The 27,154-nt window shown below is 43.0% G+C and overlaps 1 protein-coding gene across 2 annotated transcripts in view; it reads left to right on the top strand.

Moving 5' to 3' along the window:
* Positions 1 to 27,154, top strand: part of CHN2 (chimerin 2) — a 268,716-nt gene that overhangs the window by 154,488 nt on the left and 87,074 nt on the right. For both annotated transcript variants that reach the window (XM_019726170.3, XM_019726171.3), the window contains exons 4-6: positions 14,903 to 14,934; positions 18,481 to 18,594; positions 20,318 to 20,603. In XM_019726170.3, coding sequence (XP_019581729.2) covers positions 14,903 to 14,934; positions 18,481 to 18,594; positions 20,318 to 20,603 — 432 coding nt within the window. The remainder of the gene's footprint in view (positions 1 to 14,902; positions 14,935 to 18,480; positions 18,595 to 20,317; positions 20,604 to 27,154) is intronic.

Here is a 27,154-nt window from a genome sequence, read left to right as displayed (position 1 = left end):
AGGCTTTCATCTCACTTCCTAATGCCATCAGACTTTTTTCTTTGTCCTGAGCTAGATTTGCTTTGGTTGTAGACCTACTGTACTAATGGGGAAACACCTAAGTAAAACCAATTTTAGGAAAAAAAGTTGAGATCGGTGAGGTTTTTGTTGTTGTTTTTTCTCTAAAGATAGAACCACAAGTTATGTGCTTGTAGCAATAAACACTTTCTTATTGACAAGTGCTGTGACCTACCAAACTACGTAATCCTGCAAAAAAGAATTCACTCTCTTTGGAATACTTCTAATGGAATGCAGACCTTGCAAATTTGTGCCTAGAAAATATTTAGTCGTTTCCAAGGCAATCTCATGAGCAGTGGATAAGGGCTTTTGATGACAAGCTGCTTGAGAATTCAAAGGCTCAGGGACTCTGAACCAAGGGACAGAGATCCTGAACTGGAGAGGGCCACCAAGGAACAGGACATAAGCCGACGCTGAATTGGAAGCAAAAATGGGAGGTTTTTTCTGAGAGTAAGGAAAACGAAGGGGAGGTTAAACACGGATGGATAATATGTTAGATTTCTTGAGAATCTTCTTTAATCTCTCTGGGTGATTTTTATTTCTTAAAATCTAAGCTGAAAATGTGTATTCCTTTTACATAGTTACTGATGATGAAATATTATGTTGTGTAGTTAGTTAGCTTTTCTGGAAAAGAAAAAAAGAACAGTGGATAGCATCGCAGATGATAACTCATACTCAGTGATATACTTACCTGGCCTTTGACAGCCATCACACAAGATACAGGCATCATTGATGGAGGGTGGGAGGGGGGTGGTCCAGACTGTGGGCACAGTGGTTATGAGGAAGTGCTGGCTTTTGTAAGGCCAATCTTACACATCCAAACAGAAAGCAAATACCGGGCCCCCACAATAACTGCTGTTTGAGCTATCAAAGTGTATCTGCTCTTGACTCAAAGGTCAGGGCCACTAAAATTTCAGGTGTGGTCAGGACCATCCAGGAAAGGGAGCAAGGGCATGGCACCGGCGCATGGGTGAGGTTTGAAGGACATGCTTCAGATTTTACTCACCTGAGTAAACATTAACTGGGAAATAATGCTGGTAAAAGCAGGTTACACTTTACCCCAGGCAAGCATGTCCCCTAGGGAAGTGTGGCCTGGCTAACCAGACAGCGAGCCGTTTGAAAACGCAATCAGAACCTTGACTTGTCTTTCCACCAGAAAAATGTGGACGCTGCCATCCCAGACCATCCCAGTTTTAATATGACTACCCTAAGTGGCATTACCTAATTCTTTACTTATTGTCCGTCTTTTCATTGTAATAAGAGCTAACACCTATGGAGCCCTGGGTTAAGAGTTTTACGTCTGTTATTCTTCCCAGCAGCCGCATGGGGATTCTTATCCCTCTTGTTTTACAAGACAAAATGTGATAAGTAGCACAGGACAGACAGAGCCAGAGGCAAACCCAGAGCAAATCCAGGACTGGCTTCTAAGCCAATGATGCTCAAAGTGTGGTTCCAGGACCAGCAGCTAAGGCATCACCTGGGAACTGGTCAGAAATACAGATGCTCTAGCCCACCCCAGACCTCATGAATCACACGCTTGGAGTTGGGACCCAGCCATCTGGGCTTTAACAAGCCCTGCGGGTGAACCTGACACTTACTCAAGTGTGAAGACCACTGGTATAACCACTGTTCTCGCTCCCTCCGCTTTTTTTCTTAAATTTATTGGGGTGACATTGATTGAGAAGTTACATAGGTTTCAAGTGTATAATTCTGTAATACATCGTCTATATATCACAGTGTGTGCTCACTACTCAGAGTCAGTGCTCCTTCTGTCACCATATATTTTATCCCTTCCCCCTCTCCTGCCTCCCCCCTCCCCTTACCCTCTGGTAACCATCATACTGTTGTCCGTGTCTAAGAGTTTTTGGTTTTTGTCTGTCTTGTTCCTTTGTTGCTTTCAGTTTTCTATCCCACATATGAGTGAAATCATATGGGTCACAACTTTTTCTGTGTCTCTGCTTTCTGTCATACTCCCTCCCCTTTGCCCTAGAGTAGAAGAATCACTGCCTTATCTCCTGATGACGCTTCCCCAGTGCTGTGCTAGATTTTTCATGGCCTTCATAGTAGATGCGAAGTCACCCCTTAGCCCCATGGTACTTTTTTCTAGGTGTACGTCCTCCTAGATGTTATTTTCCACTCTTTAAAAATACTTTGCTTTCCTTCTTTGCTGTGTCTAGCTTTTCCACACCTTCACGTATTGCAGAGGCCAACTATGAATCATTGAACAAGTATGGTCAGGGCTTATTTTATCCTGCTTTCCTACGCCCACCTTCCAGTTTGTTACACCTCTTACTGTTATGTTTGCCTTACTAATTAACAAAAATACTCAGAATTCATTTTTGAGTATTGATTCATACTCATGTTTGTTCATATTCAGCGTATACTATAATGACCTCCAGCGTTTTAAGGACCGTTCTCCTTATCTTGTGACTGTTCACAAATCCTTTCTAGATTTACTTCGCTTTTAATGGACCTTTGCATGAATAAAAATACCAATCCCATTATCGTTATGTCAGGAATACTCTAATTTATATTTCTGTTTTCGAAGTGCTAGTCTCCTCATTCAGTCTATCATCTGTGTGCTTAATGAGCATTTCTCAATTCAGGATTGTAGGTGATGGATTTGCTAGTAAAAGTCAGCCCAGCCCAGGTGCTCTCCTGCTCCCCCTCCTTGCCTCAGTGTACCACTGCCCTCTTCATCTCCAGGCCGACACTGACTGAGCCACCGATCATCAGTCACCTTGGGCTGTGTCCTTGACATTAGCTTAACTACTCTGTATCTCCCTGTCTTGTTGGACAGAATAGCAAGCTTTGTATCAGCGATGCTGTCTCTTTCTTTTTCCTTATTTACATGGTCAGTATCATCTCCCCATCTACTGTGGAAGGAAATTAAGTAGCCTTGGCACAGCCTGACAAAGGCACATTGGTTGCCATCCAGCATCTTGTGTCCTTCTAGGTAATTACACATCAATTATTTGATGAATTGTTCTTGTATCTCCCTGGGTATTTCTACCAAGTCTGTAATTACGCTTTCCCGGGTGTCCCTTTGCTCTGTTGTGGCCCTCGGGGTTCCATGACTTCTCAAAGACCATGCTTAACGATGCTTCCGCAACAGCTTTCAATTCAAGGAAGCAGATCAGATTCCCTAGTATTGCAGTATTCTCAGTTGTATAACAATACAATTCAACCACTCTCTGTCTTCGTTCATTTTGATTTTTTAAGTTGGCATCAGTATGTCATAGATTAAAGATTAATGATTCTCTCCTTTCAGTTCAGTAAGAGATGGAAGGGCACGAACACAAAGAGATGATTTGACCCACCATTAACTACAAAAGCCTTTGAGGTCTTGGCAAACTCTGAGTTCTGAGCTCACTGTAAGTCATCCTGAAACTGATTTTTGAGAATAGACTCTAACGTTTGTTAGTCTAGCACAGGCATTGACAAGCTGTAGCCTGACGTCTACTTTGTGAATAAAGTTTTATTAGAACACAGCAGTGCTCATCCCTGTACGCATTGTCTATGATTGCTGTCATGCTTCTATGGCAACGTGAGTACTTGAGACAGGTCCTCAAAGTCTAAAGCATTTGCTATCCAGCCCTTGCCAGAAAAGGTTTGCTGACCCCTAGTCTTGTACTAGACGTAACTTTGAAGAGTAAGTTAATGCATGTAAAGCATTCAGAACAATGCCTGGAATTTATGTATTGGAAGTATTGGTCTTTAAGTTTTACTATTTCCCGAATACTATATAAATGTTGGAGGAAAAAAAGGGGCATTTTAGTCCTTTAATTTAGGATGAATTGGATTCCAAGCCATTCTTTTTTAATTAAATTTATCAGAGTGACATTGGTTGATAAAATTAAGTGTTTTGGCCTTCCTAGTAAACACATGTAAATTGATGAAAGAGGCCGAGGCATTTACAGTCAGCAGGTGTTCTGTTACCCGTTTTCTCATAGCAGCTTTCTTCCTGTCAGGAAAGAGTGGCACAGCACTCCATAAGCAGGGAATGAAAGGTGTGTGTGGAGTCTGTTTATTTGGAAACACTAACTGAATATGTAAACTCAACCCACTTTCTTTAATTTCAGGAACAAAGCTGGTGTTACCCTCCTATTAAAAGTCCATATGTTATTAAATTCAGATTAATGATTTGCATGCTGAAGCATTTGGGGGAAAGTGTGCTATGTCTGCAACTTACTATAAAATACATCCCCAAACAAGGTTGGATTAATGGTGGATAGAGAGATGGATGAATAAATAGATATGCCGTAAAGCAAGTATGGTAAATGTTACAGAATCTAGGTGGTATGTATAGGGTGCTTGCTGTAAGTCTTTCATTCTTTCTGTACGTATGAAAATTTTCATAACAAACTCTCAAGAAGAAAAAGCAAAGATTGTTTGTGTAAGAAGAGCAATGGCCGGGTGTGCTCTGGCTCATGGAACAAAACAAATGATCTCTTGGGTGAACAGCACCAAATGGCCAGAGGGTGTCTCAGTGTCATTGCTGCTCGAAGCGCCATAATAAGGCTAGGTCGAGAATTTTTAACAAGGAATAATTTGTCAGGAAAAGAATTTGGGAGCAAGGACAAACATTAATAAGACACTCTCACTTTTATTTATTGCCATGTTGGGAATTATTTTGGGGAGAGTGCCTGTTTCAGAAATGCTAAATTAGGTAATTTTTTTTTTTAAATAATAGAGAATAGGATTCTGGATCTTATGACATCGTCACAATATAGAGAAATGAGTACTGGACCTGAATCAGAAACTGGGTTTCAACCTTAAATGTGCCTGCCACTAGCCCTGGCTAGGACTGTAGGCAAAGCAGTTTGCCACTCGGAGTGACAGCGTTCTCCTCTAGAAGAAGGACACGAAGGCATGTATTCCACCTTCATGGTGGAACAATAAATGTAAAAGCATTCTGAACACCATGAAGACCTCCCCAGACAATGAGTTCTCAGGTGTGGGGGTGGGAAGGAATATTACCCCAAGGCAGGGGAATTGGTTCTTGAGGGACATGCAAAAAAAAAAAAAAAAAAAATCATGCTCATTTAACGTATAAAGAGCAGATATACATATAGAACATAAACATATACAGTCCATCTGCAATATTAACATTCCATTGGGGAGAGAGATGATTAGGGGGAAAGAAAACCACCTGTAAACAGGGTCCATAGGAGGCTGTGATGCAAAAACGATTGAGAACATTTCACTAGACCGTCTTTAATTTCTACCATTGCCCAAGTTCTACCATCTCCCATCTTTCTTTTTCTTTAGGTAGATTAATTTTATCCATCAGATAGAACACATACATTTGAATACTAATAATGAACACTTACATGTGAAAACGCTTACATTTCTAGAAGGAGGGAGAAAAAAAATGGGGAGAAGAATGAGAACGATGGACATCCTTGGCCTTTTCCGAGATACATATAGTATCACTTAACTCAGATAATGTTAAGCTTTAAAGGAAGGAATTTACTAATAAGAATCAGGAGTTAAATGAGTGTACTCACCCAACCTTTTTCTCCCTAGAGATTTATCAGCAGCATTAGCTTTTCCCTTGATTTGATTCGATTCCATTGGGTACTTGAAGCTCCTTGAGCCTCAGAAGTATTTGGAGAATTTAAAGAGAGTTCCAAGGAGAATAATGAAGATGAATTAAGGATTGGAAAATAGATCTATTAGGAAAGGTTCAAAGAACAAGGATTATTTAGTGTGAGGAAGAGCAGGCAACCAGGTGGTACAGAGATGGCTTTAATGGTGGATACCTTATCCTATGGAGAATATTCTCAGGTTGTCAGCTGCACTGAAGGCCAAAGGAAAGACAAAAGTGTGTTTTGAAGCAAGGAGGGTAGAAAATAAGATATTAAGAGAAAATTTTTGTCCACGATTAAGTCGTGGGTTTTGATTCTCCTGTATGGGATGTTTTTTGTTTGTTTGTTTGTTTTTGTTTTTTTAAATAAGTTACCTGGCTGTAGGAAGTATCAGGAGAATGGACAGGTGAATCCATCATGTTTGATTCTCCTGCCTGGTGGGAGGCCAGCCAGGCAGCCTGGCCAATATGGCCTCCGTGGGATTTGGCTCGATGGGAGGAACAAGCTGTTGTACCTGGACCTGTGACTTCAGGATGCCAGAGGATGAGTACAAAGCCCTAGGCAAAGAGGGCCAAGGCAGAGCCAGAACAGTACACCTAATTGGGTTGTCCAAGTAATGAGGGCCTGAGGTGCGTGTTGGGAGCCAACACGTGGCACCAAGGAATCTGCCAGGGAAGACGTAGCAAAGAAAACTGGGTCAGAATGAGCTGCTGGGAAGATGATATGGGCCAGCTGGAGAGGTGAGTGCTGCCCATGGGTAGGCTTTGGGGTGTTCTTAGAAGCCTACGGTGAGAGTGGATAAAAATCCATGTAGAGGTCGTAGGAAGGTGCCCCAAGCCCCTAGGTAGGTATCCATTCTCTCCATGTTTTGGAACTGCTGCCCAAACTTCTGGGTGTGTGGAGCATGCTAAGCCTTACAGCCACCTGGTCTCTAGCCCTGGAAATTGGGATTTAATGGGAATGTCACTTAGGATTCTGTTGTGAGCAACAGAAACCAAAGCTGGCTAAATGTAGCCCCCAAAAATGGGTGGTGGAGAGACAGAGGTTGGTTGGAAGGATATGAAGAAATTCTCTGGATGGAAAGAAAAGCTGAACAAGGGGCTTTGAGAAGTAGGTCATTTCTGGGGATCCAGCAAGCAGGATAGATGCACCTCTGGGCAGTAGAGTTTGATGGTTAGGAATAATACAGCATGCTTTTGTACTGTTTCTGTGTTCCTCCGTCTGTCTGTTGGAAATGGGTATGATAGATCTTACCTATTGGGTACCGTGTTTCCCCGAAAATAAGACCTAGCCAGACCATCAGCTCTAATGCGTCTTTTGGAGCAAAAATTAATATAAGACCTGGTCTTATTTTAATATACGACCTGGTATTATATAATATAATAATATAATATAATACAATACTGGGCATAATATAATATAATACCAGGTATAATATAATATATAATATAATATAATGCCGGGTATAATATAATATAATATAATATAATATACCAGGTTTTATATTAATTTTTGCTCCAAAAGATGCATTAGGGCTGATGGTCCGGCTAAGTCTGATTTTCGGGGAAACACGGTACCCTGACCAAAGAATGGCCTCAATGTATGAACAGCCACGGTGTGTTTCAGAAAGTACAAGGAGTTCTGTGTTAGGAACGTAAGTAATTGGGGAATGGGAATGTGCAGGGCAAGACTGTGCTGAGGACATATTCCGGATACACAAGCAAGGCCACTTGGGGAGAGCTTGTATGCCTTTCATTTATTTAGTCAGTAAATCTTTATTGGGTACCTGTCGTGCGGGGTGACAGGTGGAGTCTCTGTTCCTGCTCCCCGCACAAGAACGCAGGATATGGCTAGGCCAAAAAGGAACACCCACAGAGCCATAGATACGGAGTCATGCCACTATATTCTCGCTGGCGGCTTGGTTGGAGACACAGGAAGCAGGAGCCGCACAATTCTCAACCCTCACTGCACTGCTTGCAGGCTCAGCCCCCATCTTCTTGCTAGCCCCCATCTTCTGCTAGCGTAGCCATGGCAGTTATATTAGTGGCCAATGGCTCACTGGTTACAACTGACGGCCAAGTAGCCACAGCTGATGGCCATCCAATCACAGTGATGGCCATTTACTACCTGAGCCAGCACCTTTCCATGTGACGCCGAGAGCCTGGAAACTGCACTCCTGGCTCTGTCCCCACAGTACCTACTGTGTTTCAGCTCTCTTCTAGACTCTGGAGATACAGCAGTAAGCAAAACACAAAAATCTCTCCCCTTGCGTAGTTTCCATTTGAATGGAAGAGATGAGCAAAAATCACACAAGCAAAATATGTAGTATCTCAGATGGTGATAAATGTGGTAGAAAAAACAATAAACCAGAGAAGAGAGATGGGATATGGCAAGGAGAGGAAGTGCCACTTTAGAGTCGGGTTATCTGGGAAGGTCCCCTAAGCTGTGGAGCTTTGAACACAGGGCAGAGGGGAGCCAGTGAAGAATTTTTAGCAGGGAGTAACAGGACGACCTTTGTGTTTTCTGACCTCAGTGGGAAAGATAAATTGGAGGGTGATAAAAGTACAGCCAGGGGCCCCTGTGAAAAGACTGTTTCCGTGGTCTAGGTGAATAGATAACACATTGAACCTGGAGAGAAAGAGACCACTTCAAAAGCAATTAAGAAATGGCACACAATGGGAAAGACTTAGTGACAGATTACAAGTAGGGTTGGGAGAGGGGAAGGAATCTAGGATGACAATTTCTGGCTTGGGCCCTGCGTGTAGGATGCCCTGCCTGGTACCAGGGATGAGGAGTAAAAGGTTGGCCATCAGATGTGAGGGACCGATCTTCTTATAACTGTCAGCCCACCCAGGTGTCCAGAATGGACATGTCAAGAGGTTTAACAATTTGGAAATCAACCCATCTCTGACAGCAGAATCAGTGTTTTCCGCGAGTGCATCATCTCTGTTGTCTCCTGGACAAGTTCCCTGCCTCTTGGTGTAGGAGAAGATTATGGGCTTGATGTCAATCAGGCGTTGGTTTGGATTTCATCTCCATGCCTCTGCGTGCTCTTCAAGTAATGTAATCCTAGGAGCCTTTCTTTCCTCGTCTGTGAAATGGGAATGTCAATCTCTGTGTGACTCGCCTGTTGGGAGAACTGAAGCACGCATACTGAAGGCACCTGTTAAGTATTGACTCCACCTCCACTCCTCCTGGGCCCTGCCCTTAGTGGGGTTCTGGGTCAGGGTCAGTAGGTCTGAACCTGGAGAACAGCACAACCAGGAGCAAAGGGCTGAAGGTGCGAGGCGTGGGTATGAGTGTGTGTGTGAGTGTCGTTGCCCCTCCATTACTTTTCAAATCCAAATGTAAGTAATTTGGGCGATTCACCTTCCTCTTGTATGATGCTTATTTTGTGTAGTTGCTCATATGAATGAAACCTAGGATATGAGAATCAGTGAGGTCAGTGAGGTACTGGACAGCCATTCAGACGATGCTCCAGCTCCCAGGATGTCCTCTGTGACCAGGGGGAGCCATGAGTGGTGATAGTTTTGTTTCCAACCCAGCGATCAGGGCAGAATTTCAAAGCCACGTGCTGGGAGGTGGGGAGTTCGAGAGCAGGATGGGATTTAAACATCAGTTCACATCTATGTACTTGTACAACATGGTTGATTTCTCCCAAGGAATCATTTAAATTTTTTTCTTTAGTGTTCTTTGTATATGTTAGATTGTTTACAGTTTATTCCAAGGAGAGACGAAGGTTCCATTAGTAATATTATTGTGATGTTAGTTTGTTCCATTTTCTACTTACCTGAGCTGCTTTCCTGAGCAATTGGAGGTATTTCTGTCTTTTCTTCAAAGCGATTTCTATAAATTATCAAAACCAAATATTTCTTCTTACCTTCTTTTTTTACTCCATTTTACTTTATGTATTTGAGGTATTTGTCACTTATATGCATTTTGGTTCAAAAGCATTGTTTTTTAACAAGCTTTCTTGGGAACACTCAGGAGTCCAAAGTTCTTTTAGTCTAAAGCAGGGTTTCTCAACCTCAGCACTACTGACATTTGGGATGGGATAATTCTTTGTTGTGGGGGGCTGTCCTGTGTATTGTAGGTTGTTTACCAACATTCCTGGACTCAGCCCACTAGATGCCAGTAGCACCCTCAGCCCGGTCTTGACAATCAGACTCTCTAGACATTGCCAGATACCGCCTGGGGAAGGAAAACACCTCATCTCCCAGATGAGAAGCACCGTATAAGGAAAGTCTTTTATTTTTTCATTTGTCCTAATAAATTATCACTGGTTTAAAAAATTATAATTCCTGGGAAAATCTGGGAGAAAAAAGAAGTCGGAAAACAAGCCAGTAAGTGGGAACTGCGTTGGTCCTGACCTTCCCTAACCTGATGGGGTGTGTACCTCTGTCAGTTAGCCAACTGTTTACAGCCAGTTACTAAAAGGCCTGACTTGTGTCCACTTACAGAACTTTGCAAAGCCGTGGGTAACCTTGTAAGGATGTGTATTGCAGAAAGACTGGCCAGTAGATTTTTTTTTTTTTTAATACATTCTAATCAAGACAGGAAAGAATTCACTTCGTCAGTGCCCTATCAGAATTCTGGGAGCTTTAAAGTAATGCCATGGGGGTGTGGAAAAAGGCCTTAAATTCCAGATAAGAAGAAACAGGAGATTTTAAAATTTGCTCAGGTTTCATTCTATACTATACTGTTTGACTGCAAGAATGTAAATTTCAATACTACTTTCATTTTCCTTCTCTTGTTTTCAGTAGAGAACTTTGGATTCTAGTGAGAAGGGAATTAGCTACGTATATATTTTTTCTGGAGGAAATCACCCCAATATTGCCAATACAAATTCCTCTCAAAAGCCTTTTCTCTGCGTTAAATCTGTATCTCAGAAAATACAGCAGTCTAGCTGCATGTGTAAAAGGTTGCTAAATGGGGTTATTAAATTATTTCTATTAAGTAAAAACTTAACATCCACCAGCTGCTGAGAGATTATAAAAGCTTTGTTTTTTCAATAATTGGAAACCTTGTTTACAGAGGACTCACAATATTCTTTAAACGTCTTTGTGTTGAATATAAAAGAACTTGTGTTTATCTAGGCAATGATAATCTGACTACAAAGCAAACTCATTTAAGGATTATGTTTTCTGTCTCTCACTGTGCAGCTGTCACCCTACTGTTTCTTTCAAGCTTTGTGATGAGAATTCTTCCTTAAAATTAGAAGAATAAATCGGAAAATAAACCAGGTAGTTTGGAATACATCTAATTCTAAATTACAGAGAAGTAGTTGGGAGACCCAAAATATCACTGCATTTGGGCAAATTTATCCCAAGTTCTCATTGGTTAACTCATTGACAGAATTCAGTTCATGCCAAAGAGATTTTAAGGTATTCAATAATGGCAAAGGAAAACCAAGGACAGTTCAGATAACCTAATATTTAACCAAAGTGTAGAAGTGTGTGATAGGCATTACCGTTGGTTGGTATCTGCTCTAAAGAAGCCGGGAAATGCAGTAATTAAGGTTTGTACTGGGTCTGAAGGCAATTACTAGCTCTGTGACCTCAAGCCAATTATTTAGTGGCTCTCTGCAAAATAATAGCACTCACTTACCTCACAGGGTTGTTTGGAAGCTTAAATGAGATAAACATGTGGAATCCTCAGAACGGTTCCAGCCCAAAGTAGCCACTCAATAAATGGTAACCTATTACCACCGTGTTCCAAGCCTCACAGTTTTTATATGCATTATCTCATCTAATCTTTCAAACAGCCTCATTAAAATAGTATATTTTATAACTCCAGTTTTATTGAAAATTGGGGAAGATGAAACGCAAAGAAGTTTAATAACCTACTCAGGGTCACACAGCAATTAAATTGACAGCGAACTCTGCATTCATATTTTTTGCCTCATGCTGCAAACACTTAATGAGCACAGGCACCCTTTGCTCTCTGAACGCTTCCTATCCCAATATTTGTTATAACAACTTACAAAAAGTTGGAGCTCAGATCATTCTCCCGGTTAAAAACCCACTATAACAAGTTCTCCTGTGCGTAGCAGCTTCTCCGCCTTCAGTGTAGATGACTGCCCTTCAGAACGCTGAGTCTGCATTTCTGACAAGCTTCAAGGTAACGCCAGGACTGCTGGTGGCCCATCACCTTTGAGTGGCAGGGCCGCTGGAAGCTGCAAGGGGGCTTCCCATATCTCACTGTTCTCCTGTGGGCCTTGTGAAGAAGCCCATCATATCCACATTTCTCCCCACTTTTTCCCTGAGGGGTTAGCCCCTCAGTGTCTGCATACGCCAAGTACCTGGTGGCCCTACCAACTCACATCCAAGTCACAGAGTATCTCTCAAATCTTTGGCAATGTTATTTCATTGTTTATTTGTATTATAGTACATGCTTGGTATAGAAGGACAATGAAATTCCTATTCAGTTCAGCAGGAGACTACAAACACACCTATTAATCACCCCACTAAGTGTTAGACAATCACATACTTGGTGTTTAAATATTTCGTATTATCTAGGAATTCTTATCAGATTGTTATATGGTTATTTCAAAGCACTTTCATACTGTTTAGGAAATTGATATTTTTGACTGTGTTTTGTCTGGATTTAAGGATCCAATAGTGTCCAGCTTGAAAAAAATGTGGGTGTTCTATGATTTTTCTAGGGTCATTTAACTTAAATTAAGCTCTTGACCGGTTAAAAGCTTAGTGAAGTGTGGAGATAGAGACTGTTTAGATTCTTGTGAGCAAAAAGCTGAGGCAAAGGAAGGGGTTATTGTTTGTTTGGTTTTTATCCCAGCCATTATTTCTCTCTTTAACATTAACAAGGACAGCTATATTTTCTTTAAGAGCTGCAGAGACAACAGAGGGAAGAGAGATTGAATCAGATTACTATCAAAACAGCCCAGACCCGGGGAGCAATGATCAAATACGCAACCACAGCCTCTGTCTTCACCCTCTCTTATACCTTTCGTCTCCCCCTGCGTAGGGTTGCCAGATTTAGACAAAAAGAAGTAAAAACAGGATGCCTCGTGAAATTTGAATTTCAAATAAACAAAGAATCATATTTTAGTATATATCTCATGCAATATCTGGGACGTATTCCGTGGCCGTATTCCCTGTGTAGTTTGTCCCACACAATTCATTGCTTTTTTTTTTATTTTTTCGTGGTTGTCATATGCGGTTTTCATATGCGGATTTGACCCTCAACCCCTACGGTCCCCTAGGCACGATCTTATTGGGTGTCCCTCAAGGCACAATAAATATTGCCTTCCCTCTCTGGAGGGTGTGTGTTCGGTTTCTCAAGTGTTTCCTCCTGCTGCAAGCGCAGAACACCTCTGAGCTCCTTACCCCTTTTCTCTCACACCTGTGAGGTCATTACTTTATGAACAATGAAGGGCTTAGTACTGAGTCCTGAACGCAGTAAGGGTGCCACATTCTTTTTATGATTGATTGATGAACTGAAAACCATTTGTTGTCTTCAGAGTCAATTAACTTCAACGTTCATTAACTAGCTACCTGGATGCCAGGAGTTAGTAGTAGGCCCTACCATACTGTCCATCTAGGAAGTTAGGTGAGTTACTCTTCCCTTAATAACCTACTCAGATAGAGGAGGGCATCAGGGGTGGAAGCTACACCCAGGTTTGCGGACGTATGTTATAGCTTAGCCCAAAAAGTAGAAATAAAATTATCCTTCTATCTAGGGAGTCATTTCAAAAATTGGAATACTGACTCTCAAAGAATGGAGAGAGATCTTGCCCATTATATATTGTCTACTTCCATTGGCTTTTCTAGTACCAAATTTCTTCTATGACGTATTGGTGTTGCATTCACATATCTACAGTATCATAAAGGTAAGAAAGGACTTTGAAAGCCAACAGAATGATATAAATGACAAAATGTTCAACTCATATTAAAAAGCTTTCCAGCATGTAGAGTCATGGTACATATCAGATAACAAGGTGCCTCTTTGTACACTTTGTGCTTCTATTAATGACATTTTTTAGAGCTTCCTTTGTAAATGGTACTGAGCAGACTTTAAACCTTGAAGATTAAGAGTTATGAATGCCTCTCTTGGTTCAGTGCTTTCCAAGTGTAAAATGCACAGAAGAGTGAGCATATATTTAGAAGTGTCTAGATGATTAGTTTTATGCCAGCCAGGATTGTGAATGTGGTCCAAGGATTCCTGGCTCCCCCTTCCAGAACCGTTTCCTCTAGTCCATAGCTCTCTACTGCCCACTCGGATCCCCATCACCTTTGGAGCGTGGAGGTACGTCAGGAAACTGCCCAGTACCTTGAAATCCCACCACTACCTACCTGTGAGCCCTGCAGAGAAAACTGCCCATTTGACTATAGACAGAAATGACTGTAAATAAAACAGCTGCAGGTTCATATTCTACTCTAGTAAATCAACATCAACTTGCTGTCATACCATCAATGAAAATCCATTGTGATGTGGCTCGACTATATTTTTAGTGACCCTGGAGTTAGACTAGAAGACCAAAGCTGGACGTGAGGATTCTTGTTAATTTCTCACCAACTCAACGTCATGAACATAAGAAAACAAAGTTCTTATGAAAGTAGATTATCGTAGATATGTGATAAAAATCCGATGTGATAACCCCAGGGCAGAACTTGTGATTGAAAAATCTTTTCTGGAATGCTTGTGATTTTCAGTCGAGTCGTAAATCTTGTCTTCTGTATCTTGTGCCTCTGGTGTCAAGTAAATGTCAGCTCATTAGCCATTTGTCAAAAAAATAAGAATGGTAGAATATTGATTTTATCTGGAAAGAGACCAAAGTAAAGTTATTTTTTTTAAATCCAGGTGTACTCCTTGTTTTTATTGTAAATACATAATGAAATAATTAGACAAAGATTGAAACAAATGCATATGTTTTATTCATGCTAAAAATACTAATGGTTTCCTTCAGGACGAAGCCTTGTAATGTCTTTATAAATTCCTTAATAGTAAAATAAGCATCACTTTGTTTCCTTTGAAAATTCTTTTATTGGGTGATTGGTTTGGGATGGGGAATGAGCCCAATGATTAGAGAAATACGGCATTTCCAGATCATTCCTACCTCAGATAGTGGAATGTGTTGGTTAATGTTGTAGTTTCATGGATCTCTGATTTGTGGAATAAAAACTGTAATAAAATTACTACCAGGACTCTAGCTCTCTTTATTTGAGTAGTATATTTATCTGACTGATTTGAATTCAAATGCATTACTAATATTTTTCTTTTTTTTAATACAGGTGGAAAACAGACCAAAATATTATGGAAGAGAGTATGTATGACACTATTCTTTGTTTTAATAACATAATAAGTAGTCACTTCATATGCCATTTAAATATAAATATTAAAAATGTTCTAATAGAGAGTCTTCATCAATGTCCATTGTGCAAGGATTTAATAATAATGATAAATGCAATCAGACCCCTTTGTATTGAACTTCTTTTTAAGACTCAGGTGCTTGGTTCTGTTAATGTGGGAAGGAATGTATCTCCGGCTGCAGTTCTCCCCACGAAAGCAAGCACTGAGAGCCTGGCAACTATTTGAAACTTAGGGCAGCATTTTCCATAATCGAGGCTCTGTTAGTATTTTATTTCACTTTCTGTCTCAGGACTCGGTAAACATGTAGTACGTCAATGTTCGTAAACTGTAGCTGAACTCTTTCCCTTCACGTACCTCCGTAAATGCAACACTCAGGGAAGTCATCCCCACGTGTCTGCAATCTCAGAAAACTAAAAGGATCATTTCTCTTGACTTGGCTATATTAGCTAAATTACCTTCGTACCGTAATTCTTATTTCCCTCTTCTCCATTTTCTTCTTATTTTTACTCTTGGTTTGCTTTACATTCTCAGAAACCTACAGCAAAGCAAACATTCATTGTTATTCACAGTCTTTGAGGCTGTGGCCTAGAGAACAGCTTACACAGGGCAGGCAGGACAATCTGAGTGGCCGGCGGCAGATATCAAATCCCTTTTCTTCCCACGTCCAACCTGGAGGCATTAGGAGGCAAAGTCTCTTTCAATTCCACCTCCCAAGGTGCCCAGACCAATCCAAAACCTTCCGCCTCTATTCCCTTACCCATCAGAGCCTCATCTTCATGATTAATGACCCTCTTATTTGTCCCAGCCCCCCGCCACTTCCTAATTGCCACGGCTGCATTTCTGAACCTTCCTTCTCGACCTTGGGAGTCCAGCCAGCGCCTCTGGAATAGCTGTCTGTGAACACTGGCATCCCCTCTCAGACATCGCTGTGTCCCTAATGTCTAACCTAGTTAGTTGCAGCCTTTTTTTCCCTACAATATGCTGATTTGGATTTTACTCACAGAGAGCACAATTAATAAAACAAGAGAAGACGAAAACCTATCATATACTTCTCAAATGGAACACGGTTATACATGAATTCCCCAAAGGAACTCCATTTCTTGGGCAGTTTCTTTTTTGCATAAAAGTTTTGTTGAGTAACCTTCTCCTTCTCATCCTTTGACCCCCAAACCACGTAAATCCCATAGTGAGAGGAGACCCAGGAAACACTTTTTTAACCACAGAAAAGGAACATGCTCTATTAGAGGGAAGTTTGCTTCAAAACTTCAGATTCTGGGTTTCCCTTTCTTTTTTTAAAGTGAAATGCTTTCTGTTCATTCAAAAAGTAATACATTCTCTATTCAGGAAATAGGTAGGTATATTTTTTCCTGGGAGGAATCACAGAAAACTGTTGACAGGAAAGAGAATTTTTACTTCTGTACTGTTTACATTTTTATTTCTTTTGTGTCTTTAACTTGTGGCTCTTTCACACTGTGCACAGATATTATTTATGTTCTAAAACATTAATAAATAAATACTTGTAATTTGGGGAAATTAGGAGATGGAGGAGTCTAGGAGGTGAAAAACACCTGTTACCCCACCGTGAGAGAACGTGGTTAACTTTTGTTTTTATCCCTTCCTTGGGGCATGCTTTCTTTTCACAAGGTTGGGCTCATAAGATGTACACGTCATGGATATTTTAAAATCCATGCATAAAGCGGATGATGAGCCACAGACTGGGTCTTTAGATTCACAAAATTGTAATTCTCTTTTTTTAACACAGTGGAATTTAATTTGCTTCCCCACACTCTCCACCGGCTGCTTGCCATCCCATAAACGTGTCAATTCAAGGGAGTTAAAATGTACTGCTTTCAGGTTAACTGCCTGTTGGGATATTCCTCTTCCCTCGAGAGTGACCTACGCAGGGGTATCAGGTCCCTTCTCTGTGTGTGCCTCATCCCACTGTGGTCACCCCCTGCCCTGCGTTGGCCCACGATCAGGTCGTGTCCTGGACATCCCAGCCTCAATCCTCTTGTGGCATCAGCTTTTGTCATTTTTAACACCTGTGTTGGGAAACTTTCTGATGCCTGATGCCTCTCTCTCTCTCTCTCTCTCTCTCTCTCTCTCTCTCTCTCTCTCTGTCTCTGTCTCTCTGTCTCTCTCTCTGTCTCTCCGTCTCCCTCTCTCCCTCCCTCTCTCCCTCTGTCCCACTTTTTCTTCCTTCTCTCCGTCTCCCCCACTGGCCCCATATCAGGTCACTTTGTCCAGGGCGTCTGTCCAGCCCTCCCTGCCCCCAGCTCAGGCCACATAGGAGACTTCTCCAGAAGGCTTGTAGGGCCCAATTGCAACATTGACAATCAAAGCCCCAAATATCTCTTCTCAGCTTCAGCACCGGACCCCCATAAACTGACCCACATGTGCCAACTCCATGGGTGCTCTGCAGGACCCACTTGGACCCACTGAATCTGGACTCTACCAAAATCCCTCCAAATCTCTCCTGAGAGAACTGGGGACACTGGTCACCGTTGGGACAGGAGGGTTGCTCTTATGTCACAGAACATTCATCCTCACTTCAGAAAAGTACTGCTCCAATATTTTAAAATTTAACACCCAAAAATGGGAAGCTAGAAAAATGCCTTTCTCCCAAGCTGCCACTGCCTTAGACTTCTGAGAGTCGATTTTGGAACACAAAGTCACAGCTTCTGGCCCTGCTCCCTAGGACTGAAGCTTCAGATTATAAGGTCTCCCTGTTAAGGACAGAAGGGAATTAGGAAATAAATATCATGATAGGCATTTTTTTCAAAAACGTTATCCAGCTACATTTGTCCTCTAACTTAACCTTTGCATTCCTGGGTGGTGGGAGGGGGAGGGGAAAGGGGGAGGGGAGGGGGAGGGGAGGGGGGGAGGGGATATGGTGTCTAGTCAACATCCCTGTCTCCCCTTCCTCTTCCAGGAAGGAACATTTTTCAAGCATCTCCCTAAGCTATTGCTCTCAAAATTTAAAGAAATAGAAGAATGTTGACAATAGCTGGCTCTTCTTTCCGGGGAATGAGCCTCTAAAATTAACACCCACACCTGAAGGAAGCAGGTTGATAATCGATAAGTGTTCATTTGCAATCAGGATAATACTTAGTTCTCTGGGTTGGAGCGGAGAGTGAAATTGGTAATTGCGTTTTGTTATTCCCCATGGTTAACAAAAAGGCTTTTGGTTTCAAGCTTAATTTTTTAGCTTGCAAGCAAAGACAATAGCAGAAAGCCAGGTGGACTGTGTATTCTTCATTTTGTTTTGCTTCTTGAATGCTTGTCTGTCGGGGTGCATGCTAAGAGCCGGTCCCAAGTCCATCTTTAAGATGTACAGCAGTCACGCCCCATTTCAGCTAAGTGCAGTGGGGGGGCGGGGGGGTGTGTAGATTCCTAGATTCTAGGAAAAGATGGCCCCGCCTTCATTTTTAGCCAGCTCTTTGTGGACCATGCCTTGTATGTGGTCTGTTCAGAACAATGATGTCTCCTCTGTCCTCAGGTTCCATGGCATCATCTCCCGGGAGCAGGCAGACGCGCTTCTCGGGGGCGTGGAGGGCGCCTACATTCTTAGAGAAAGCCAGCGTCAGCCAGGATGCTACACGTTAGCGCTCAGGTGAGCTGCATTTCTTTCATTCTTGCCTTACAAGCGACTTGGCAGATTGTTAGTTGCTGTAAAACATACATAGCATAACATTTACCATTTTAGCCATGTCTAAATGTACAATTTAGAAAAAAAAAGTGACATGATGTACATTCTCAATGTTGTGCAAGCATCTCCACTGTCCATTTCTGGGACTTCTTCATCATCCCAAACAGAAACTGAACTGTGATGAAAATCACTGCCCCTTTATTTTCACTTTGCTGACAAAATACCAGCAATATATCAGAGGCTTATACGTTTCCTGGCCCCAGATGTTAGCAGTGGGGTGGACACTGAGACACTGGTTGTACACACACAGTAATTGAAGAATTATCTGTAAAGTTAGTGCTCCTGTAGCCACTTCTGCCTGAAACATCAGCCATCTGAGGGAGAAAAGCCTCGGCCTCAGTTGGTCCCCCCAGCAGTTCCTGGTCGAGTCTTCACCTCACCGTGTATGTGTGTCTGGACAGATGTGCAGTTTGTCCAGGAGGTTCTCTGAGGGGGTGACAGTGACCCAAAAAAAACCCCATGCCAGGGAGCCATCAGAGCCAAGTTCTGCCTTTTATGACAAGCATGGAAAATCACAGCACCCGAAAGGTATTGCATTTGCTGCACTTTTCTAACGTTGTTCAAGTAGTGTATGTCATTTGACCCTCACAACAATCCTGTAAGGTTTGGGGGAAGGTAACCCATTTCAGAATCAGATTGCCTTCCAAAAGTTCATGTTGTGAACTTTTTGGAATTGGGAAGACCTTTCTCCGTAGAAGGAATGGTCTCTCTGGAAACACTTTCCAGGCCAGCCCGCAAAAGGTTCATTCCGCGCACCATCTCGATATTGTGTCTGTGGAAAGATTCTTTCCAAGCAGCAGCTGGGGACAGCTAGAACACATCTTACGGGTTATCACCATGAGGAAGCACTTCAGAAGCTATTGAGTGCTCTGGGTCCGCACAGTATTTGCCTGTCTTCCCAGCACCCCAGCAGCGGAGCTGGCAGTCCCAGTGGGGAACCAAGCAGGAGCTGTGAGATACAGGAGAAAGGCCAAGTACAACAGGGACCAGATACTGTAAGTTAGATCTCAGGGAGACTAGCAGTGATGGCTCAAGCGGGGAGCTTTGCACAGCTCCCCTCATTTCCCTTCAGCTGGACTGGCTGCGGTGGGAGGAATGAGGTGCTTTCTCAGCGGTCAAAGCTGTAATAAGAACAGAATGTCAGCAGTGGTGGCAGCTTCCCTTACACAGGGAAGCTGCCCTGTCCAGGGAGGGGCAAGGGGTGTGGCTAGTTCCCATTAAGGAAGTTTATAAATATAAAGATCTATTTGTAAATCAGGTGCTACCCTCTCATGTACAAATGAGAATGATAAAGACCCAGTGCCTTAGTGATTTCTGGGATCAAATGATGCCATGTGACAGGCTAGGGTTCAATCCCATCTCTGCCTCTTTCCAGGGGTATATATAGCATCAAGCCAGTACCCCAGCTCTTCAGGTCTCAGTTTCCTGAGCCATAAAACAGGGATAAAAATTGTACTTGTCTCAGAGGGTCTCTATGATAACTAAATTGGGGGTTGGGGGGTGGGGGAACCATGTTAAGTGCTTTTAGCCTGGTGTGCAGTAACGTGCTCAAAAAAATGTTGGCTGTTATTGTTATTCACTGGTCTTATTTCTGACGCTGTTGTGATGTCTCATTCTCTCGCGGCAGGTTCGGAAACCAGACCTTAAACTACAGGCTCTTCTACGATGGAAAACACTTCGTGGGCGAGAAGAGGTTTGAATCGATTCACGATCTGGTCACAGATGGCTTGATAACACTGTACATAGAAACAAAAGCCTCCGAATACATTTCCAAAATGACAACAAACCCCATTTATGAACACATTGGATATGCCACTTTACTCAGAGAAAAAGTATCCAGAAGGCTAAGCAGGTCTAAAAATGAATCAAGGAAAGCAAGCGTCACAAGTGAAGAACACACCACAGTGGAAAAGGTAGGCTGCCTTTGTGGCATAAACAGTCTCTGTTTCTAATCTATGCTGAAAAACCAGGTGATGAATTCTATAGGTGATTTGCCAACATGGTGGAGGCGATCCAGCCCCACCCTAAGAACTTAGAATTTTAGTGCTAAAAGGAACCTCGGAAACCTCCCATTTAATCCCCTCATTTTACTGATGAGGACACTAAGACCCAGAGAGGTTCACTGCTTTGCCCGAACTTATACAGTCAGAGCAAAACTTCCACAAATAATTATCTGTGAGCTTACTTGGAATTTGAAAGAAAAATTTTAAAAACTCCATTAATGTCTTATGATGAAAACAGTCACTTGTTTTTCATTGCCATTTGAGGCGTCACTGGCTCCATCTTGATTTGCAGCCAGCTGGCCAGACACATGCTATTTGTATTTGTTTGTGTTCGGACCAGATGACCAGGTGACCGACCATGCGTGATCCACAGGTCAGCCATCTCTTGAAGGCGGTCTTACCTAGATAAGAGATTTTACTGACAGAGATGGGCGTGTTATCGGTGATGATGGCTGTCTGTGGGAGACTTGGAAAGACAGGCTGTCTTTTGCCTGAAAGAGTGATTATGCCTCGCCGAGGATTAAAAACCCCTACCTGAAGTGAGCATTGAAGCTGGAGGGGTCGTGGCAGGACATGGCAAGGGAGCTCTGATTTTCCTCTCCAGTAAGTTGCTGTTTATTTGAAAGACGCCACCACAGTTTGCCAGCAGATATTTTGGATGTGCCCCTTAAGGAACCATCTGCTTTGCCTGGTCCTATCTGTTTCCCACTGAAAGAAAGTGACAGCCATCCACGCCACTCAGACCTCACCACGGCTGTGCTCAGCACAGCTTCTGGGCGAGCTGGGACTGGGACAGGACAGATATAAATAAGCGGGGCAGAACCTCGACCACTGCTGCTTCTGGTGGTTGCTAATCCTTAATTAAACCGTAACGGTGGCTCCACCTCTCCCGGTTGTCCAGTCTTAGCAGAAAGCAAAGGAACCTCAGGTGGACGTGATTGGGCTTTGGCTTTGGCAATGGGGACACACCAGAAAGCACTGAAATGGGGAGGGGCAGAGGGGGACAGCAGTCCTGTTGGCACACAGGGAGATGATTTTAATTGATTTGCTAATTGAGTTTTAGAGCCTAGGAAAACCTTCCCCAGAATCACATCAGCTGAGCAGCTGGCCCATGAAAAAATCATTTGCCATTTTTCTTTTTATAACTCCAGTGTCTCCAAAGCACCTGTTTATTCTTTTACAAATAATTGATTTGGGAAATGGTGGGGGTTTCTGATTGTTTACCTTATAACAAAAGAGAGAGCACTTGAATCCCAACTTTCAGAGTTTGTTCCGGTCCAAGCGAGAGCCATTCCTCAGTCTGTTTGCAAAATGTGTTCAAAAGTAATTTAGAATAGAAAATCTGGAAGCTGACCTTCCTGGCCATGACAAATCAGAGGATGAATTGTAAAATAAATCTCTGAAGCAGTGTTTATATTTCTGAATCAGAGAGTAATGCCTCCAAAAAGCAATCTGTTCCAACGGCAGGCTATCCGCACTAGAACATCTCCGGGAAAAGACATGAGTAGGAAGTGTGTCTCTTGTGTATTTGGGAGGAGAGTTTAGGTCCTGAGTATTGAAAGTGTTATTTCTAGATCCTTGTTCTCCGCCGAGAGGGAAGTTTGGTCAATAGAAGCCTCTATCTCTAGATGATATTCCCATAAGGAAATTTGTGTGACAAAACATGTCCTTTGCTATCGATTATTTTGTATTTATTTATTCAAATTAAGTTTGGAGGAAATTAATAATACAATTAATACTCCCTTTGAATGAGCCATCAGGTGCACTTTTACATTTTTAGGAAAAGGTAAAGAAAATGTTGAAGGAAGACGTCCAAACTCAGTGAAGGGTTTGATGGACAGGTGTCGGTGGTGTGGATTTCTGGGACACTAACAATACCATGTTTGGCTTTCCTGGGGGACGCGCTGAACACTGGGTCTGTTCACTTGCTGCGGGTCACTCATTTTATTAGTGGTTTGTTAAGTAAGGTGATACAAATACCTCCATTTCTAGCTGATCTATATTGACAGGTGGAATTATTAAAAGTCTCAGTCTTGCCAGAAATTCTGTTTCCCTTAAGGGCAGGTCAGTGGACTGTTGCCATGGAGGCCGTGACTAGAAAAGAGGTGGCAGGAGCTTGAATGGATGGACTGAGAAGTGCCTGGGGTACCTGTCTGCTTCGGTAATGGCGCATCTTGAAGGTTTTAATGAGTGATATGGGTAGATTTCCTCATATTTCTCAAATCCAGACAGCCCAGCATTTCATTTTCCAGAGTACTTAAACTCTGTTTGCCCATTTATTTTATTGATCATTTCCAGATGAATCCAGAGAGACTATATTACCTGTAAATCTGAGAGTATTAACAGTGTTAATTGGCAAAAAAGTTATTACCTACCCCATTGGATTTGAGTGGTTTCCTGTCAAGGTGGTTAGCAGTGAACTTGATTTTAATAACTGCAGATGAGGTGGAGAGATGGGGAGGATGCAAAAAAAAAAAGTTGTGGTAGCTCGCCAATAGCAATCTGTTTTCCTTTCTGATTCTTTATATAATTGGTTTTAAAAACACGATGAAATATAAGGGCCATCCTGTGGTGCATTTAGTTCAAATGGTCATCCCCAGTGTATTTTCTTTTATGAAATTTATTTCAGAATTTATTCCATAGGTGGATTATCTACTGACCTCCCAAAATAGCACTGAAAGCACTATAAGAATAACAGGATTTAACATTGGTTCAGACATTTGTAGTTCACAAACACGTTTCACATATGTGGAATAATTTCCCATTTTGGGCTCAGAACAGCTTTGCAAGGTACATAGGGCAGGAATCATTATCCTCACTTTATTGGAAACGTCACAGTGGCAGGGTGAGAAATCAAACTCAGGCTCTTTTACTCACATGTTCGGAGCTTCTTAAATCTATGGAATGGCTGAGCCGCATTCTGTTCTGGTTGCCTTTACTGCTTTAACCAAACACCCTTGTTTCTGACCATCCTAAGTCAACTGGTGCTAAACACCACTCCATATTTACATGCTCTGTTTTTGAAAATACTCTGCTGTTACTAGCTATAATAACTACATTTTGTCGTGTGAAGGATACCCGACTGAATCAAAATATGTGACAGCGATATTGTCGACAGCACATTTTTATTAACTAAATCCGATTTGCCGTATTAAATTGCATTTCTGCTTTGCTGGAGAAAAACCATCTTCACCCTTGATATAATAAAGGCACATTTAATAATATATTATATCTTACCCATTTATTCATTTCACTGTTATTTATAATAGCAAAAGTTAGAAAACAACCTAAATGCCCATCAGTTGGGGACTGCTTAGGTGAATTATGGAACCTCCAGATAAAGGAATAGCATTTAACTACAGAAAAGAATGAGGAAACTCATGTGGGCTGATATGGAAAGATGACCGGAGTTATTACGTACATAAGCAACTTGAAATATAGTGTGTGTAGTATGGTTTCATTTGTGTAAACCAGGGGGGATAAAAAGATTTTACATATATTTTTTTTTTTTTTGGCAAAACCATAAACTGTCCATTGAAGGATGCAAGAGCTAGCATCATTGGTTGCCTGTGGGAGGGGAAGGGGGTGTCTGCGTGGTAAGTGTGAGAGGGAGACTCTTCCGTGCTGCTATTTCATAGCCTTTGCATTTTGAACCAGGATAAATACAGTATCCTATTCCAAAATTAAGTAAGAAGAAATAATGCGTTATGTCTTAAGTTCACACGTGGTAAAGCAAACCCTGAGTAAAGCATCTTCCCTGCTCACACATACACAGAGAGAGCGTGCAGTTCCAACCTCTAGACTCAAGCTGTTTTTCTCCTCCCTTCTCACTGGCCCCCCTTCCCCATCCTGATAACTCCCTTGTTTCATTTCTCCCTTGGATCATTAACAAAGAGTCTGTGTCTAGCAGCCTTTCACTAAAGGTGGAAGAAGGTAATTAAAGCATAGGACCAAAATCCCCAAATAAAGAATGCAATGACTTCCCCTGGAAATGGGTTGGCTGTTTCCCCCCTGGCATTGCCCCCCTCCCACTCATGTACCCCTCAGCTGTGCTCCCCCATTTTCCACGCCCCTCCACACCACCCCACCCACCTCTCCTTTCTTAAGTTGTCCAGAGTCCCCTTGCTTTCCTGTGGCGGCAAGGAAGCCTCTCAGGTTTGTACTTGCCTTACTGTAAAACCAGGGGTGTGACCTTTTCTGGACTGAGGCGCTTTGAACCCAGTTGGGATGTCCTCATTTACAGATAAACGATTTCAGGGAGAAATGATCTTTCCCCACCCCACCATGTTGTTGTTGTTTTGTTTTCAAATCATTCTTTTCTTTACATCCAGGGTGATCCTTTTGACTTCATTGTTTCCACCATAGGAACCCTCTGGCCTGCCAGAGAGCTTTGCCTAATCACGACATTCCTTTTTCTCCATTGCCTTGGAGCAGGAGGGGCACCTCAGCAGTAGGTTCAGCTCAGATGGAGTGGTTTCCCCCGCAAGGCCCGTGATGGCACCCCATGGCTGGTGCCCCTTGGTGACTGTTCACTCATCAGAGTATTGCTCTTGCCATTAGTGTTTTCACCTTGGAAACATTCTGATTGACTTTGTCTAGAGAACAAAGTTCAAGCTCCTCAGTAGGACATTGGCAGCCTGTCCGAGCCCAGGCTCCCCCGGAAGCAGAGCCTGAGACAAGGGCTTGGTGTGTGGATCATTTGGGAAGGCGTCCCAGGGAGCAGGAGGGAAAGGTGGGCAGAGCAAAACAGACGAGGAGAGAAGCCAGTAAAAATGCATGTTATTGAGGGAACCATGTGGAATTGCTCCTAAGAGGAACTGAAGGTGGTGAAGGGACGTGGGCGGGGGCGGGGGGGGGGGACTTATCTACCACCTCCTGTCCTCTATTGGCTGAGGGGTGCTTTGTGAGCCGTTAAATCCCTCCCACACTAGGTTGTGCATGCAGTGAGCCAGGTGGGTGCCCATGGCTTCCCTGGGAGCCATGTCAGAGGATCCCTGGGCAGGAAATACGAGAAGGCGAGCGCTGCAACTATCTTTGGGTAGAAGGTGGGCCAGGAGGTGATGACAGGCCAAGGAGTGACAGAAACACCCACTGCAATCCAGCCCCACCCTTCCCCGCTGCTGGCCTCCCTTAGTGGCCTGTGGTCCACAGACGTCCTTGCGTGCCTTGCCTGTCCTCCCCCTGTGCCTGCTCTGACAGGCGTCCCCTCTCCTGTGGTCTTCCGGTTCCTGTTCACCCTTTAGGGTCTGGCACAGCCTCTAACAAAGCTTTCTGGGACTCACCCTCCCTCGCCCACGCTAAAGGAATTTCTCCCATCTCACCACTACCCCACCGTTTTGCACATAATCTTTATGATACTTTAACATGCTGCTTCCTAGGTAATTGATTAGATCAGTGGTTCTCAAAGGGTGGCCCTCAGGGACCAGCGGCGTCAGCGTAACCCAAGAGACAGATTAGAAATGCACCTTCTTGGGCCCCCACCCCGCACGACTGGAAAAGGAACTCTGGGAACAGCAAGTCTTCCGCTGGCTCCTGTGCATGCCCAAATGTGAGAACCCGTGGTCTGGCTGCCTCTCTTAGCCCCTAGAAGTTGACCAATTGGTGGTAGAGGTAATTACTCAATTTACTTCTCAACTCTATAGCCCAGCCCATAAAGGGCTCGGCAGAGTAAATGCTGTCAAATGAACAGATAAGTAACTTTGAAAATGGAACAGTCACCCTCACAGTCACCCTGAGGACCAGTGTACCTCAAACACACCACGACGTGATCAGTACCTCCTACCACCCTCCCTCCGTGCAGGTCCTTTCTTCCCTGGGCTGCAATCTGATCACTATAGCATGGTGAGAAGCTAGAGATTGGAAGAGAAGGAGGGTCTTAAAGACTATTGTGTGCAGCCCCTTTGTTTTACTGAGGCGCCCAGATCATGAGTCTGGAGTATTTCAAAGGCATCTAGAGGTCATGCAGGCTTGGAGAGGAAAAAATGCTTTAAAGTCACCTGCAGCTTCCATGTTCTCTTAAAGTGAAGTTCTTTGAGGAACACAAGTTATAGCTACAGGACTCCTGTGTGAGTGATTGAAAAGTGAAAAATGAATTCAGATGGCAGTTAGTGTAGAAGCTATCCCAGCAGGAAACGGAAGACATATTCACTGGAATTTTGAAGAGAAGTTGATTAACAAGGGATTTTTCGTGTGGGCTGGCAATGGCAGAAGCAGTTATCTCTCCAATGCTGAAGGGACCAGGGGAAGGTACTGGGGTTTCTAGAGTCTGATGAGAGCTGGAATCGGGACTCCCACTGAAGTATCTCACAGGAGGGGCACCCAGAGAAGAGGGTCTCCCATAGGTGGAAGGCTCACATAAAAGGGGAGCTCCCACAGGAGAGGCAGCCCCCACAGTCAAGCAAGGTTCCAGCCATGCAGCCACTGAACTGCTGCAGCACCCAAGAGGGAGGGGGCAGGGGAGA

This window comes from Rhinolophus sinicus, chromosome 4, assembly GCF_057876585.1.
Source record: "Rhinolophus sinicus isolate RSI-liver-muscle chromosome 4, RSI-T2T, whole genome shotgun sequence".
Taxonomy (NCBI): Eukaryota; Metazoa; Chordata; class Mammalia; order Chiroptera; family Rhinolophidae; genus Rhinolophus; species Rhinolophus sinicus.
The sequence above is the reverse complement of the archived record's forward strand: the minus strand, read 5'-3'. Positions and strand labels throughout refer to the sequence as shown.